General features: G+C 58.9%; 1 protein-coding gene across 1 annotated transcript in view; it reads left to right on the forward strand.

Annotated features, from left to right (window-relative positions):
• dgke (diacylglycerol kinase, epsilon) overlaps nt 1-17,920 on the forward strand; it is a 106,733-nt gene that overhangs the window by 1,007 nt on the left and 87,806 nt on the right. The window contains 1 exon segment of the mRNA XM_072483887.1: nt 8,050-8,169. Coding sequence (XP_072339988.1) covers nt 8,050-8,169 — 120 coding nt within the window.

Here is a 17,920-nt window from a genome sequence, read left to right on the forward strand (position 1 = left end):
CGGTAACCCCCCCCCTCCCTCCCGGTAACCCCCCCCTCCTCCCGGTAACCCCCCCCTCCCTCCCGGTAACCCCCCCCCCTCCTCCCGGTAACCCCCTCCTCCCGGTAACCCCCCCCTTCCCCCCGGTAATCCCCCCGGTAACCCCCCCTCCCCCCGGTAACCCCCCCTCCCCCCGGTAACCCCCCCCCTCCCCCCGGTAACCCCCCTTCCTCCCCCCTGGTAACCCCCCCCCTCCCCCTGGTAACCCCCCCCTCCCCTGGTAACCCCCCCCTCCCCCCGGTAACCCCCCTCCCCCCACCCCCCCCGGTAATCCCCCCTCCCCCCGGTAACCCTCCCCCGGTAACCCCCCCCTCCCCCCCGGTAACAACCCACCCTCTCCCCGGTAACAACCCTCCCCCGGTAACCCACCCCATCCCCCCGGTAACCCCCCCCTGCCCCATCCCCCGGTAACCCCCCCCCTCCCCCGGTAGCCCCCCCCCCATCCCCGCGGTAACCCCTCCCCCGGTAACTCCCCCGGTAACCCCCCCTCCCCCCGGTAACCCCCCCCTCCCCCCCCTTCCCCCGGTAACCCCCCCTCCCCCGGTAACCCCCCCCCCTCCCCGGTAACCCCCCTCCCCGGTAACCCCCCCCTCCCCCGGTAACCCCCCCCTCCCCCGGTAACCCCCCCCTCCCCCGGTAACCCCCCCTCCCCCGGGTAACCCACCCCCCTCCCCCCGGTAACCCCCCCTCCCCCCCGGTAACCCCCCCTCCCCCCCTGTAACCCCCCTCCCCCGGTAACTCCCCCTCCCCCCGGTAACCCCCCCTTCCCCCCCCGGTAACCCCCCCTTCCCCCCGGTAACCCCCCTCCCCCTGTAAACCTCCCTCCCCCTGTAAACCCCCCTCCCCCTGTAAACCCCCCTCCCCCCTGTAAACCCCCCTCCCCCCGGTAACCCCCCCTCCCCCCGGTAACCCCCCCTCCCCCCGGTAACCCCCCCCTCCCCCCGGTGACCCCCCCCTCCCCCCGGTAACCCCCCCTCCCCCCGGTAACCCCCCCTCCCCCCGGTAAACCCCCCGGTAACTCCCCCCCGGTAACCCCCCTCCCCCCCCCGGTAACCCCCCCTCTCCCCGGTAACACCCCCCCCCCTCCCCGGTATCACCCCTCCCCCCGGTAAACCCCCCCCCCTCCCCGGTAAAACCCCCCCCCCCTCCCCGGTAACCCCCCTCCCCCCGGTAACCCCCCCCCCTCCCCGGTAACCCCCCTCCCCCCTCCCCGGTAACCCCCCTCCCCCCCTCCCGGTAACCCCCCCCTCCCCGGTAACCCCCCTCCCCCCGGTAACCCCCCCCCCCCCCGGTAACACCCCCCCCCCCCCCGGTAAAAACCCCCCCCTCCCCGGTAACCCCCCCCTCCCGGTAACCCCCCCCCTCCCCGGTAACCCCCCCTCCCCCGGTAACCCCCCTCCCCCCGGTAACCCCCTCCCCCGGTAACACCCCCCCCCCCTCCCCGGTAACACCCCCCCCTCCCCGGTAACCCCCCCCCCTCCCCGGTAACCCCCCTCCCCCGGTAACCCCCCCCCTCCCCCCGGTAAAACCCCCCCCCTCCCCCCGGTAAACCCCCCCCCTCCCCCGGTAAAACCCCCCCCCCCTCCCCCCGGTAACACCCCCCCCCTCCCCCCGGTTAACACCCCCCCTCCAACCGGTAACACCCCCCCTCCAACCGGTAACACCCCCCCCCTCCCAACCGGTAACACCCCCCCCCTCCTCCCGGTAACCCCCCCCCCCTCCTCCGGTAACCCCCCCTCCTCCCGGTAACCCCCCCCCCCTCCTCCCGGTAACCCCCCCCCCTCCTCCCGGTAACCCCCCTCTCCCGGTAACCCCCCCTCCCCCCGGTAACCCCCCCTCCCCCCGGTAACCCCCCCTCCCCCGGTAACCCCCTTCCTCTCCCCTGGTAACCCCCCCCCTCCCCCTGGTAACCCCCCCCCCTCCCCCTGGTAACCCCCCCCTCCGCCTGGTAACCCTCCCCCTGGTAACCCCCCCCCCTCCCCCTGGTAACCCCCCCCCCTCCCCCTGGTAACCCCCCCCCCTCCCCCCTGGTAACCCCCCCCCCTCCCCCTGGTAACCCCCCCCCTCCCCCTGGTAACCCCCCCCTCCCCCTGGTAACCCCCCCTCCCCCTGGTAACCCCCCCCCTCCCCCTGGTAACCCCCCCCTCCCCCTGGTAACCCCCCCCCCTCCCCCTGGGTAACCCCCCCTCCCCCGGTAACCCCCCCCTCCCCCCGGTACCCCCCCCTCCCCCCGGTAACCCCCCCCTCCCCCCGGTAACCCCCCCCTCCCCCCGGTAACCCCCCCCTCCCCCCGGTAACCCCCCCTCCCCCCGGTAACCCCCCCCCACTCCCCCGGTAACCCCCCCTCCCCCCGGTAACCCCCCCCTCCCCCCGGTAACCCCCCCTCCCCCCGGTAACCCCCCTCCCCCGGTAACCCCCCCTCCCCCCAGTAACCCCCCCCTCCCCCTCGTAACCCCCCCCTCCCCCTCGTAACCCCCCCCCTCCCCCTGGTAACCCCCCCTTCCCCCTGGTAACCCCCTCCCCCTGGTAACCCTCCCCCTCCCCCCGGTAACCCCCCTCCCCCCGGTAACCCCCCCTCCCCCCGGTAACCCCCCCCTCCCCCCGGTAAACCCCCCCTCCCCCCCGGTAACCCCCCCCCCGGTAACCCCCCCCGGTAACCCCCCCCGGTAACCCCCCCCCCGGTAACCCCCCCCCTCCCCCCGGTAACCCCCCCCCCCCGGTAACCCCCCCCTCCCCCCGGTAACCCCCTTCCTCCCCCTGGTAACCCCCCCCCTCCCCCTGGTAACCCCCCCCCTCCCCTGGTAGCCCCCCCCCCTCCGCCTGGTAACCCTCCCCCTGGTAACCCCCCCCTCCCCCTGGTAACCCCCCCCCCCTCCCCCTGGTAACCCCCCCCCCTCCCCCTGGTAACCCCCCCCCCTCCCCCTGGTAACCCCCCCTCCCCTTGGTAACCCCCCCCCTCCCCCTGGTAACCCCCCCCCCTCCCCCTGGTAACCCCCCCCTCCCCCCTGGTAACCCCCCCCCCTCCCCCTGGTAACCCCCCCCCTCCCCTGGTAACCCCCCCCCTCCCCCTGGTAACCCCCCCCTCCCCCTGGTAACCCCCCCCCCTCCCCTGGTAACCCCCCCCTCCCCCTGGTAACCCCCCCTCCCCCTGGTAACCCCCCCCCTCCCCCTGGTAACCCCCCCTCCCCCCGGTAACCCCCCCCTCCCCCGGTAACCCCCCTCCCCCCGTAACCCCCCCTCCCCCCGGTAACCCCCCCTCCCCCCGGTAACCCCCCCTCCCCCCGGTAACCCCCCCTCCCCCCGGTAACCCCCCCCTCCCCCCGGTAACCCCCCCCTCCCCCCGGTAACCCCCCCCTCCCCCCGGTAACCCCCCTCCCCGGTAACCCCCCCTCCCCCGGTAACCCCCCCTCCCCCCGGTAACCCCCCCCTCCCCCCAGTAACCCCCCCCTCCCCCTCGTAACCCCCCCCCTCCCCCTGGTAACCCCCCCCTCCCCCTGGTAACCCCCCTTCCCCCTGGTAACCCCCTCCCCTGGTAACCCTCCCCCTCCCCCCGGTAACCCCCCCTCCCCCCGGTAACCCCCCTCCCCCCGGTAACCCCCCCTCCCCCCGGTAACCCCCCCTCCCCCGGTAACCCCCCCCCCCCGGTAACCCCCCCCCCGGTAACCCCCCCCTCCCCCCGGTAACCCCCCCCCCCGGTAACCCCCCCCCCTCCCCCCGGTAACCCCCCCCTCCCCCCGGTAACCCCCCCCTCCCCGGTAACCCCCCCCTCCCCCCGGTAACCCTCCACCGGTAACCCCCCCCTCCCCCGGGTAACAACCCCCCCTCCCCCCTGGTAACAACCCCCCCTCCTCCCCGGTAACAACCTCCCCTCCCCCTGGTAACCCCCCCCCCCTCCCCCTGGTAACCCCCCCCCTCCCCTGGTAACCCCCCCTCCCCCTGGTAACCCCCCCTCACCCTGGTAACCCCCCCCTCCCCCTGGTAACCCCCCCCTCCCCCTGGTAACCCCCTCCTCCCCCTGGTAACCCCCTCCTCCCCCTGGTAACCCCCTCCCCCTGGTAACCCTCCCCCTCCCCCTGGTAACCCTCCCCCTCCCCCTGGTAACCCTCCCCCTCCCCCTGGTAACCCCCCCTCCCCCCGGTAACCCCCCTCCCCCCGGTAACCCCCCCTCCCCCCGGTAACCCCCCCCTCCCCCGGTAACCCCCCCCCTCCCCCGGTAACCCCCCCCCCCCGGTAACCCCCCCTCCCCCCGGTAACCCCTCCCCCCGGTAACCCCCCCCTCCCCCCGGTAACCCTCCACCGGTAACCCCCCCTCCCCCCTGGTAACAACCCCCCCTCCCCCCTGGTAACAACCCCCCCTCCCCCCTGGTAACAACCTCCCCTCCCCCCGGTAACCCCCCGCCCCATCCCCCCGGTAACCCCGCCCCCATCCCACCCGGTAACCCTCCCCCCGGTAACCCCCCCCATCCCCCCTCCCCCCGGTAACCCCCCTCCCCCCGGTAACCCCCCTCCCCCCGGTAACCCCCCTCCCCCCGGTAACCCCCCTCCCCCCGGTAACCCCCCTCCCCCCGGTAACCCCCCTCCCCCCGGTAACCCCCCCTCCCCCGGTAACCCCCCCTCCCCCGGTATCCCCCCGGTAACCCCCCCCCTCCCCCTGGTAACCCACCCCTCCCCCTGGTAACCCACCCCTCCCCCGGTAGCCCCCCCTCCCCCCGGTAACCCCCCCTCCCCCGGTAACCCCCCCCCCCCCCCGGTAACCCCCCCTCCCCCCGGTAACCCCCCCTCCCCCTGTAACCCCCCTCCCCCCCGGTAAACCCCCCCTCCCCCCCGGTAACCCCCCTCCCCCCCGGTAACCCCCCTCCCCCCGGTATCCCCCCCCCCCCTGGTAACCCCCCCCCTCCCCGGTAACCCCCCCCCCCGGTAACCCCCCCCCCCGGTAACCTCCGCCCCCCTCCTCCCGGTAACCCCCCCCCTCCTCCCGGTAACCCCCCCCTCCTCCCGGTAACCCCCCCTCCCCCCGGTAACCCCCCCCTCCCCCCGGTAACCCCCCCCTCCCCCTGGTAACCCCCCCCTTCCCCCTGGTAACCCCCCCCTCCCCCTGGTAACCCCCCCCTCCCCCTCGTAACCCCCCCTCCCCCCCGTAACCCCCCCCTCCCCCCGGTAACCCCCCCCCCCCAGTGACCCCCCCCCTCCCCCCGGTAACCCCCCCTCCCCCCCGGTAACTCCCCCCGGTAACCCCTCCCCCCGGTAACCCCTCCCCCCGGTAACCCCTCCCCCTGTAAACCCCCCTCCCCCCGGTAACCCTCCCCCCGGTAACCCCCCCCATCCCCCTGGTAACCCCCCCATCCCCCTGGTAACCCCCCTCCCCCTGGTAACCCCCCCTCCCCCTGGTAACCCCCCCTCCCCCTGGTAACCCCCCCCCTCCCCCTGGTAACCCCCCCCTCCCCCTGGTAACCCCCCCCCTCCCCCTGGTAACCCCCCCCCCTCCCCCTGGTAACACCCCCCCTCCCCCCGGTAACCCCCCCCCGGTACCCCCCCCCCCCGGTAACCCCTCCCCCGGTAACCCCTCCCCCCGGTAACCCTCCCCCCGGTAACCCCCCCCCTCCCCCCGGTAACAACCCCCCCCTCCCCCCCGGTAACAACCCCCCCTCTCCCCGGTAACAACCCCTCCCTCCCCCCCTCCCCCCTCCCTCCCCCCTCCCTCCCTCCCCCCTCCCCCCTCCCTCCCTCCCCCCCTCCCCCCTCCCTCCCTCCCTCCCCCCCTCCCTCCCTCCCTCCCTCCCCCCCTCCCTCCCTCCCTCCCTCCCTCCCTCCCTCCCCCCCTCCCTCCCTCCCCCCCTCCCCCCCTCCCCCCCTCCCTCCCTCCCTCCCTCCCCCCCTCCCTCCCTCCCTCCCTCCCCCCCTCCCTCCCTCCCTCCCTCCCTCCCTCCCTCAACCCCTTCCCTCCCTCCCTCAACCCCCTCCCTCCCTCAACCCCCTCCCTCCCTCAACCCCCTCCCTCCCTCAACCCCCTCCCTCCCTCAACCCCCTCCCTCCCTCAACCCCCTCCTTCCCTCCCTCCCTCAACCCCCTCCCTCCCTCAACCCCCTCCCCCCTCCCTCAACCCCCTCCCTCCCTCCCTCAACCTCCTCCCTCCCTCCCTCAACCCCCTCCCTCCCTCCCTCAACCCCCTCCCTCCCTCCCTCAACCCCCTCCCTGAACCCCCTCCCTCCCTCCCTGAACCCCCTCCCTCCCTCCCTGAACCCCCTCCCTCCCTCCCTGAACCCCCTCCCTCCCTCCCTGAACCCCCTCCCTCCCTCCCTGAACCCCCTCCCTCCCTCCCTGAACCCCCTCCCTCCCTCCCTTAACCCCCTCCCTCCCGTAACCCCCTCCCTCCCTCCCGTAACCCCCTCCCTCCCTCCCGTAACCCCCTCCCTCCCTCCCGTAACCCCCTCCCTCCCGTAACCCCCTCCCTCCCGTAACCCCCTCCCTCCCTCCCGTAACCCCCTCCCTCCCTCCCGTAACCCCCTCCCTCCCGTAACCCCCTCCCTCCCTCCCTCCCGTACCCCCTCCCTCCCTCCCTCCCTCACCTTTGGGATAAACAATGTTAGTGCTCTCCTTCTGAGTGCACTTGGCACCGGTTTGGCAAGCAGAGAATCTTCTTGAAAACTGAGAGAGGCACTTGTTGGTGCGAGGGTGTTGCAGGAGGGGAAGGCTTGTCACAGGGTGCAAGTGAGTGGCTAGATTTTGTGCGGGAAGGTGCTTGTCAGGTTGGTGGATCTTCCAGACAGGAGGAGGGTTCATTTAAACAGTATTAATTTCTCCTCTGGCCAGCAGTCCGTTAGCAGAAAGGTATTTTTGCTTTGCTCTTGTGGTGGAGTATTTCCCAACCCTTTGGTTTTGTGTGATTGAATTTTTATTAATAACCCCACAGGAAACTCAAGATAGGATGAACTCTTAAGGGTTAGGTTGCAATGTTGCCTCCTTTGCATTCATGTAGTAAAAGATAGTTAGAGAAAATAATAATTTATAGTTGCAGAGACCACAGAGAAAAGAAATAGTGTTTCACGTTGGTGCCAGAATCAAAGTCCAATGAGGTATTGCTTCATGGAGATTGGTGGGTTGAAAACCGATGCTGGATAATTCACTTTTCCGATGGTGTTGACTTCACACGATGGGATAGGCACACGGAGATGATTCAATAATGTACAGAATTTACAGCAGAAACAGTGTAGATGGAACCAGGTGTCCACCATGGGCCATAGATTCTTGTCTGTGAAGCTCCTAGTTAGATGGTCAAATGCCAGACTGACTTTGCAATACAGCAAGACAATATTACCGGTTCCACAAACCAGAGGTCCACATCCCATGACTCCCACCTCTTCACACCGCCTTTGACAAAGGGTGTGTATCACCTGTCTGGGTCTCTTAGATTGCAGAATGTCTCAAACATTAAGAATTGAAAGGAAGGTTGCGAGGACCTTTTGAATTAGTACAGGAGCAGACTCCTCTTGGCCAACCTGGGTTAGGAAATATGGATGGCCTTTATATAGCTCTCTTTGAATTTAGTCTGTTCAGCCCACTTGGGTCATTAGTTGCTCTAAAACGTGGTATGGGTTTCTCCAATACTGCCAGACTGCTCTTTTTGTTCGAGGGTCGCAGACAGACACCGATTCAACCATGTTAGGCCTTTGCAATGAGCACATCTTTATATATTTTATAAGAAAAATATATATGGTGAGGTATTAGTCGCTCACAGCTCACAGTGGATTTGTTTATTGCGTGTTCTGTACTGGTTGGTGCATTTGTGTATTGCGTTTTCTATACAGGTTGGTGGGTTTGTGTGTTGCGTGTTGTGTACTGGTTGGTGGGTTTGTGTGTTCCGTGTTCTGTACTGGTTGGTGGGTTTGTGTGTTGTGTACTAGTTGGTGTGTACACATGTTACAAGCTCTAACCTGGTTGCAGGTTGGTGTGGTGTTTGGTGTGTTGTATGCTCTGTGCTGACCCTGCTTGTTAATTTCTTCCTTTTTACAGTTTTCCTACATGTACCCAGAAAACTGGAGCCCAATTCTGGTCCTGGCAAATGCTCGGAGTGGAAACAACATGGCCCAGAGTCTGATGGGAGAATTCCGATCCATCCTCAATCCCGTTCAGGTAACATTCCGGACATGTACGAGTTTCTCCTCAACAAGTTAATGACAGGAAGGTCTGGGTTCAAACAGATTGAGTTTGCAAAGTTTTGAATGACATCAATGAATGATTGTCGGGATAGGGGTAAGTCACAGAGAAAGCTCCTCCCTTAAAACACTCCTTAAACCTATCTCATGGACAAGCTTATGATCACCTGACCAAATATCTCCTTATGAGGTTTGGTGTCACACTTTGTTTTTTAATGCTGCTGTGAAGCATCTTGGGACATTTCATTCTGAGGGTGGTTTATCAATAGAAGTTCCTGTTACTGTTGAAGTAACAAGGATTGATAACGGTATCCCGATTGATGAAGTGTACCTGGATTTTAGCAGGGTTGTCAACAAGGTCTGTAGCAGACTGGTCAGAAAATGTAAAGCTCAAAGATCCATGGGTAAGTGGCAAGTTGGAAACAGAATTGTATCGGTGACAGGATCAAAGGGTCATGTTCAGTGGGTGTTTTTGTGGCTGGGTGTCACAGGTCTCAGTATCTGGTCCCTTGCTGCCTCTGGTATATATCAATGATTTAGACTTAATCATTGGGGTAAGACTTTAGAAGTTTGCAGATGATACAAAGATTGGTCAGGTGGTTAATAGTAAGGAAGAAAGATGTCGACTACAGGAAGATATCTGCCGAATGAAAGAGAAAATGCTGGAAAATCTCAGCAGGTCTGGCAGCATCTGTAGGGAGAGAAAAGAGCGAACGTTTCGAGTCCGATGACTCTTTTCAAAGCTAACAGACAGAGAAAGGGGAAATATTTATACTGTGGAAGATATAAATGGACTGGTCACATGAGCAGAAAAGAAACAAATGGAATTCAATCCAGAGAAGTATGAGGTGATGGATTGTAGAGGATAAATAAGGCAAGAGAAGACACAATAAATGAAAGGAAATTTAAAAGTGGCGAGGGACAGCGAACCTTGGCGAGGGACAGCGAACCTTGGCGTGTATGTCCACAGATTCCTGAAGGTATCAGGACAGGCACGTAAAGTGGTTAAAAAGTGCCTGGATCAGCACCCTAAGTGCTCTAAGCTCCAGGGCTGTGGACTGGGTGCAGGGAGGGATTAGAAAGGACACCTGGGTGTCCTCGGGCTGGCATGGACAATGTGGGCCGAATGGCCTCCGGTGCTGTATATGGTTCCAGGTGAGATATCTTCCTTTGTTAGGGAAGGTGTAGACTATACGAACAGGGAGGTTGTGCTCTGTTATATTTGTTTGTTGCTGCAAAGAGAAAAGGTGACGGAGATGCCCACACTCTGGATTCTTGAAAATCATGATGAGAGGTTTATTCAGGGTGTTGCTCACACAATCGAGATGGTGATCTGTTCAAAACTTACGTAACTGCTCTGCTGACGTATAACTATCCCTTTCACGTAGTCCTCAAACTCCTTTCGAGTAAACTGTGTAGCATTATCACGGAAAATCTGATCTTGGTTTCCAATCCTTGCGAATATTTTGTCTAGTTTTTCGATGGTCTACTCAGTCATTGCTGGCTTCATTATTGCAACTTCTGTCCATTTCGAGTGTGCGCCCACAATCACTAAGAACGTGACCCTCCAGTGGACCAGCATAATCGATGTGTATTCTCTGCCATGGCTGTGTCGGCTATTTCCATCGATGTAATGGTGGAGTGTTCCTTAGATTGGTACTACCCAACTTTCTCTTCAATTTGAACATCTGGCCACCAAAAATAACTGCTAATTTCTTCATCCTCACCAGACAAGGATGTCCCTGATGTAGTTGGTCAAGGACTCTACTATGTAAACAAGGAGGAATAGTCACACGGATTCTCTACAATAGAACACCATTCTGAACTGTCAACTCAAGTCTTCATGTAACGTAGGGCTTGATGTCTGCCTATGAACGCCTGACAACATTCCTTTTTGGTCCATGTTCATCATCACCAGATCGGTTCTTGAACTTGAAATGAAGTCATAGGTTCACTATCCACAAAATATTGAACAAATGTTCTTCTGGGTCATACTTGACTTGTATCGAAAACGTGATAAAGCATCAGCATTTTCACGCTGTCCTGACTCGACATACTGGATATCGCCCGTTGACAATATCAGTGGATGATCGGTCAGAAGGGTGAAATGGCTCCCATGAAGAGCTGAGTGATGAAGGTTCTTTAGCAGCAGAAATGTTTTATGGCTAACTGAGCTGAGAAATGTTGCAAACTTTAGGTCGCCGGTGTCTGATTAGGAACCGGAATAGGCCATTCAACCCCTCGAGCCTGTCCCTCCACCACCAAAGAGATCATGTTTGATCTGTGACCTAGCTCCACATACCTGCCTTTGGCCCATATCCCTTCATATCTTTGCTTAACAAAAATATCTCAGATTTAAAATGAACAACTGTTCTTGCTCCAGCTGCTGTTTGTGGGAGAGAGTTCCAAATCTCGACCACCCTTTGAGTGAAGAAGTTCTTCCTAACATCTCTCCTCAACGGTCTGGCCCTAATTTCTAGTTTTAGAATCTCCAACCAGTGGATATAGTTTATCTTTATCTACCCTGTTAATATCTTGAAGACTTTGATCAGATCACCACTTAACGTTCTAAATTCTAGCAAAAACAGGTTTAATCTGTGTAATCTCGCCTCATAACTCAACCCCTGTAGTCCAGGTATTACTTTTCTATAGCTGCAGCATAATAATCCCTGTGTCTTTATACTCCAATCCTCTAGATTTAAAGGCCAGCATTCCATTAGTCTGTTTGATTATTTTCTGCACTTGTTCCTGGCATTTGTTCATGGAATTTACAGTGCAGAAGGAGGCCATTCGGCCCATCGAGTCTGCACCGGCTCTTGGAAAGAGCACCCTACCCAAGCCCACACCTCCACCCTATCCCCATAACCCAGTTACCCCACCCAACACTAAGGGCAATTTTGGACACTAAGGGCAATTTAGCCTAAGGCCAATCCATCTAACCTGCACATCTTTGGACTGTGGGAGGAAACCGGAGCACCCGGAGGAAACGCACGCAGACACGGGGAGAACGTGCAGACTCCGCACAGACAGTGACCCAAGCCGGGAATCGAACCTGGGACTCTGGAGCTGTGAAGCAATTGTGCTATCCACAATGCTACCGTGCTGCCCCTTTTAAGGACTTATGCACCTGAACCCCCAAGTCTCTTTGGACATCCACTGTATGCAACCTCTTCCCATTTAGAAAGTACTCTGCTCTCCTTTTTTGGTCCAAAATGGATAACCTCACACATGCTGACATTGAATTTCATCTGCCACAATTTTGCCCATTCATCTAGTCTGTCAATATCCCCTTGCAATTTTCTGCTATCATCTAGACTGTTTAGAACATAGAACATACAGTGCAGAAGGAGGCCATTCGGCCCATGTGTCTGCACCGGCCCATTTAAGCCCTCACTTCCACCCTATCCCCGTAACCCAATAACCCCTCCTAACCTTTTTGGACACGAAGGGCAATTTAGCATGGTCAATCCACCTAACCTGCACGTCTTTGGACTGTGGGCTGAAACCGGAGCACCCGGAGGAAACCCACGCAGACACTGGGAGGACGTGCGGATTCCACACAGACAGTGACCCAGCGGAGAATCAAACCTGGGACCCTGGAGCTGTGAAGCCACAGTGCTATCCACCCGTGCTACCGTGCTGCCCCACATCACAATGCCATCTAACTTTATATCATAGGAAGATTTGGATGTATGACTTTCTATGTTACCATCCAAGTCATTAATGAATAATGTGAATAATTGTGGCCCCAACACAGATTACTGTGGTACATCACACATCACCTCCTGCCAATTGGAGTAATTACCCATTATCCCCACTCTGTCGCCTGCCACTCAACCAATTTCTTAACCATGTCAATAATTTGCCCTCTCCTGCCTTTTATATTGACCAGCTGACAGTGCAGACACAGGCCCATCACCTTGGCGTGATGATACACAGACTCCAGGGGCTGGGTTCTCTGCACCCCGACGCAGAAATTGCATTTGGCGACGGGGCGGAGAATCCACTTTCCCTCATGAAATCGGGACCAGCGTCGGTTCCGCGATTCTCTGCCCCCCCGAAAAGCGGTGTACTCGGGGAGTATGCCGCACCGAGTATCCACCACCTGAGACCCGCCCCGCTATTCTCTGCAATCGACTGGCCCAATTCCTGTGGGCATATTACTAATGTGGTCCTGCCATTCGGGGAAACTGGCGAGGCGGCTGCAGACTCGGTCCGTGGCCGCCACAGTCGGGGACAGGCCGATCGGAGGGCAGCCAGGGCCTCATTTGGCACTGAGGTTTATTTGTGTGGGCGGCCGAGGTCAGACACGTGGCCAATCGGGGGCACTATGTCCGCGGTCCAGGCCACGTCCATGGGCTGAGACCGCCATGGAGCACGTATGTAACTGGCATGCCCTGCGAAGTCGTGTGCACACATGCGTGATCCGGAGGTGGTGGTCACACACGAATTGAACATTCAGTGAGTGGAACCCCTTCCTGTTAGTGAAGGGCACTCCTTGTTGCCCCAGTGCGCGCAAGACAACTGGCGTACCATCAATTACACCCTGAACCTAGGGCATCCTGGCGATGGCGGTGAATCCTGCTGCCCGGGCATCCTGGTGGGCTTGGTCTAGATCAAAGTTGATATAGTTTGCTGCCTGAACATGCAGGGCATCCGTGACCTCATGGAAGCACTTGTAGCTTGTGATATGCCGCACAAGTCCCCGCTCGAGCCCTTGAATGAACCGGTTTCGTATACGTTCTGGGGTGATCTTCAGGGCCACCACCAGAATGGGTGTCCTCGGCCTCCATGGAATGCCACGTCCGTGAGGGTGACACTGGCCTTTGTTGAGACGGAGTCTCCTGCGGCACATCTTGTCAGTAATTTCCTCAAAAGACCAGCGATGCCTGAACACCTTGGGCCATCACTGGCGCCCGCACCTGGGTTCCTCCTCTGCCTGATGGGCGGTTGGGTCTTTAAGGTGTGGAGCAGCCCGCTACACGTGGCATGTTGCCTCCAGCCTGCGTTGGCGCTGCTGCCACCTTTTATAAGACCATAAGAAATAGGAGCACAATTAGGCCACTCGGCCCATCGAGTCTGCTCCGCCATTCAATCACGGCTGATATTTTCTCATCCCCATTCTCCTGCCTTCTCCCCATAACCCCTGATCCCCTTATTAATCAAGAACCTATCTATCTCTGTCTTAAAGACACTCAGTGAATTGGTCTCCACAGCCTTCTGCGGCAAAGAGTTCCACAGATTCACCACCCTCCGGCTGAAGAAATTCCTCCTCATCTCTGTTTTAAAAGATCGTCCTATCATCTGGCCACCTGGGCTTCCACCAGCCTCTGCAGTACCGAGATAATCAGCCACATTGTTACATCAGAAAGCAATTGAAGCAGGAGAGAGACTGGCAATCAGTTAGGGCTTCCACCCTGAGACCCTCAAATCTCCCAAACCTCCTCCATCCTTGTATGTCCCGCCTTCTCTCAGAGTGCCCATCCAGCAAGCCAGTTGTGCTGGAGAACCTCACTTTGCATCCTCATCCCCGGCCACATCAGGAGCCCCCAGACCCCTGCCAGGAACATTAAGGAGACCGTACTTAGGTGCCCTCCCCTGATTCACACACTTACCCTATCGCTTCAGTGATATCCCCAGTGCTGAAGCGCAGCTCTGGAGTGTGTGATTGTTGGCTGCTGTCTCTGTGGTGCTGACGCTTCTCGAGTTCAGGCAATCTGTTCAGGCCTCACAGTTTGATTGACGTGACAGGCGATGCAATAATCATCGTCTGAGACATGGCATGTGTGCCCACGAGAAGCCATTGGGAATATTTTGTTTATTAAACAATCAACATTACCGTTATACAAAAATGGAAACCAACTGCGGAACAACCCATAAATCAGACTGACCATTAATCAACAAGGAAACGACACCGCACCACACTCACAAGTACTTTCCCGCTACAGAATATTGGTACATACACAAAACTACAACCGCTCATTTGTACAAAGAAAACCAAACATGCTGTCTGACCCCATGCAGGTCCTCAACAGAATGGAGGGTCCTTGCCGAGCGGTCGTTTTATGGATCAGTCCCTGTCCATAAAGCTCCATTGTGGAGTCCTTCCCGTATGGCCTAATTTCATCAGAACCGGAGCTCGGTATCCACATGTTCCACTGGCGTTTAAGGTGCAGTAAGACAGTCTCGATGTCCAGCGTGTTTGACTGGCGGCAACGTGCTCGTCGATATGCAGCACTCACCACACTCACAATAAAATCACCAGCATCTGCAAAAGCATTTCATCAACACCTTCATCAAGCTGCTCATTCAGATCACTCCGCCTCGCTCTCCCTCCTGCAGCTCTCAGCAGTAGACTCCTCAGCAATGATCCAGAGAATACCAGGAGAGAGAAAAAGCTTCCCTTCCCCAGCCCAGGCAGCAGGTCATCGTCCCATCCTCCCTTTCCTTCCTCCAGGCTACAGAAAAAGGAGGAAACAGCAGCAGCCTGTAGACATTTACAGCCACCAGCAGCAAACACAACCTGCAGCATCACTTGAGAATATTTTGTTTATTAAACAGTTAACAGTAACAAAGATTTGAAAATCAACTACGTAACTGTTATAACCTGCCTACTGACGATTGGCTGGGGACTAATGACTATCCCACAATCCTATGGGAGTATGAACTTCCCCAATGAGGGGGGCGGAGAAACTCATACTATAAATAAGCTGGCCAGTCCAGGAACCAGGAGGAAGGAGAAGGTAGCAAGGGAAGTTACTGCTACTGTTATGTATATATTGTTATAGTAAATAAACGTTATTATTTTGTATCCTTAAAACTCGTGCTGGATTCTTCGTGGCCCTTACAAAACTGGCGACGAAGGTAAAAGTGAATAGCCGTCTACACTGCTGAAGCCACCTCCCTGGATTTTTGTTGGATACAGGTTGGAAGTTGTTTTCTATTATACCATGCCTCTGTACGGACGTTTGGATGTTTTTGATGCTGCGCTGGAAAGCTGGAACCAGTACACACAACGGATGCGTTACTATTTCCGGGCAAACAATATCACTGAAAACGAGCGCCAGGTGGTCATATTGCTCACCGCCTGCGGGCCGCATACGTTTGGGGTGATTAGGAGCTTTACGTACCCAGCTGCGCCGGACACCAAAACGTTTGACGAACTTGTGAATATAGTGGGGCAACACTTTAACCCAACCCCGTCCACGATAGTCCAGCGTTACCGGTTTAATACCGCTGAGAGGACCCCTGGAGAATCCCTTGCCGATTTTTTTATCCAGGCTACGCGGGATTGCGGAATACTGTGACTATGGTGAGACCTTGTCAGAAATGTTACGCGACCGTTTGGTTTGCGGTATTAACAATGCGGCCACCCAGAGAAAGTTGTTAGCGGAGCCAACATTGACTTTTCAACAGGCAATACAAATAGTCTTGTCCCGAGAGAGCGCAGAGCGAGGAGTACAGGAGCTACAGGGAACGGAGGTGCATGCCTTGGGGCGCAACCCTTTCCGCCCAAAAACGTCTCCCCGCACTCCTGCGGTACCTTGGGCGAGGCAACGACCAGACCGACGCCAGTGGCCATCGGACATTCCTCCCCGAAGGGAGCCTTCTCCAGAGCCAATGGATGAGGAGCCATGTGCGTGTCAGACTTGTAGGCGCCGACCCCGTCGCGGACGGCGGTCCTGGGGACGCCAGAGGCGCCGTCGTTCCGACCGAAACTGGGACCAGCCCAGGGGCCGTAACTGGGACCAGCCCAGGGGCCGTACCTTCCATGTGGATGAACCTGCGGTGACCACTCCTGAGGACGTGGAGACGGAGGACGACTGCCTGCAGCTGCATTGTGTGGCAGCTCCCCGTGTGGCCCCCATTAAGGTGACAGTACGGGTCAATGGCCACCTGCTGGAGATGGAGTTGGACACTGGCGCAGCGGTCTCCATGATCGCCCAGAGGACATTCGACCGCATCAAGCAGGGTATACAGACCCTTACATTAACTGACTCACAGGCCAGGTTGGCCACCTACACGGGGGAACCACTGGACATTGCAGGAACTACAATGACCCCTGTTGTCTATGGACGCCAGGAGGGGCGTTTCCCACTTATCGTAGTGCGTGGCCATGGGCCCAGCCTGTTGGGTCGGGACTGGTTGCGCCATTCGCGGTTGCAATGGCAGCACATCCTCCAAACAGTTTCTGGAGGGTTGACTGAGGTGCTAGGACGATACCCAGAGGTATTCCAGCCTGGTTTGGGGAAAATAAAAGGGGCCGTAGCCCGTATCCAAGTTGAACCAGGAGCCACGCCGCGCTATTTCCGGGCGCGCCCAGTGCCTTACGCTTTGCTCGAGAAGGTAGAAGGGGAGCTCACTCGTTTGGAGAGTTTGGGTATTATCAGGCCCGTCCGTTTTGCTGACTGGGCAGCACCAATTGTACCAGTAATGAAGCCAGATGCCACAGTTCGCTTGTGTGGCGACTATAAACTTACAGTGAATACGGCTTCCCGACTCGACCAATACCCAATGCCTCGCATAGAGGATCTCTACGCGAAACTTGCAGGCGGACTCTCATTCACAAAATTAGATATGAGTCACGCCTACCTGCAGTTGGAGCTGGACCCTGCCTCCCGACCATATGTAACAATTAACACACACCGGGGCCTGTATGAATATACACGGTTGCCCTTTGGAGTATCCTCTGCCTGCGCAATTTTTCAACGTGTTATGGAGGGCATTTTGAGAGGTTTACCGCGTGTGGCTGTCTACCTAGATGACGTGTTGATTACAGGGACGTCGGAGCAAGAGCATTTGGAAAATCTGGAGGCTGTCCTTAAACGCCTTTCGGAGGCTGGAGTCCGTTTACGTCACACAAAGTGCGTATTTCAGGCAAAAGAAGTAGTCTACCTAGGTTATCGGGTGGACCGCGAGGGTCTGCACCCCGTCGCAGAGAAGGTGCGTGCAATTCAACATGCCCCCACCCCGACTGACACTTCGCATCTTCGTTCTTTTCTCGGTCTCGTAAACTATTACGGGAAGTTCCTCCCCAATCTGCAACTACGCTGGCCCCGTTGCACCTTCTGCTAAAGAAAAATCACACCTGGGTTTGGGGTCAGCCGCAAGAAACCGCTTTCCGGCGGGTAAAGCAATTGTCGTCGTCTGGGTTACTAACCCACTATGATCCTGGAAAGCCTTTGCTCGTCACATGTGATGCATCCCCGTATGGTATTGGGGCCGTCCTGTCCCACAAGATGGAGAACGGGGCCGAGCGACCGATAGCTTTCGCCTCCCGCACATTGACTGCAGCGGAGAAAAAGTACGCGCAGATCGAGAAGGAGGGCCTGGCAGTGGTTTTCGCGGTGAAACGCTTCCACCAGTATGTGTACGACCGCCATTTCACTATCGTGACTGATCATAAGCCCCTGCTGGGACTCTTCAGAGAGGATAAGCCAATACCGCCCATTGCTTCTGCACGGATCCAGCGCTGGGCTTTGTTGCTTGCTGCATATGAGTATTCTCTGGAGCACAAACCAGGTACGCAGATAGCAAATGCCGACGCACTGAGCCGATTGACTTTATCGACCGGCCCCATGTCGACCCCCATGACCGGTGAGGTGGTCGCAACCCTAAATTTTATGGACACCTTGCCTGTCACGGCATCACAGATCCGTGAGTGGACCCAGACGGAGCCAGTCCTGTCAAAGGTTCGGCACATAGTCCTGTATGGTGGGCAGCATAGA

This window comes from Scyliorhinus torazame, chromosome 18, assembly GCF_047496885.1.
Source record: "Scyliorhinus torazame isolate Kashiwa2021f chromosome 18, sScyTor2.1, whole genome shotgun sequence".
NCBI classification, from domain to species: domain Eukaryota; kingdom Metazoa; phylum Chordata; class Chondrichthyes; order Carcharhiniformes; family Scyliorhinidae; genus Scyliorhinus; species Scyliorhinus torazame.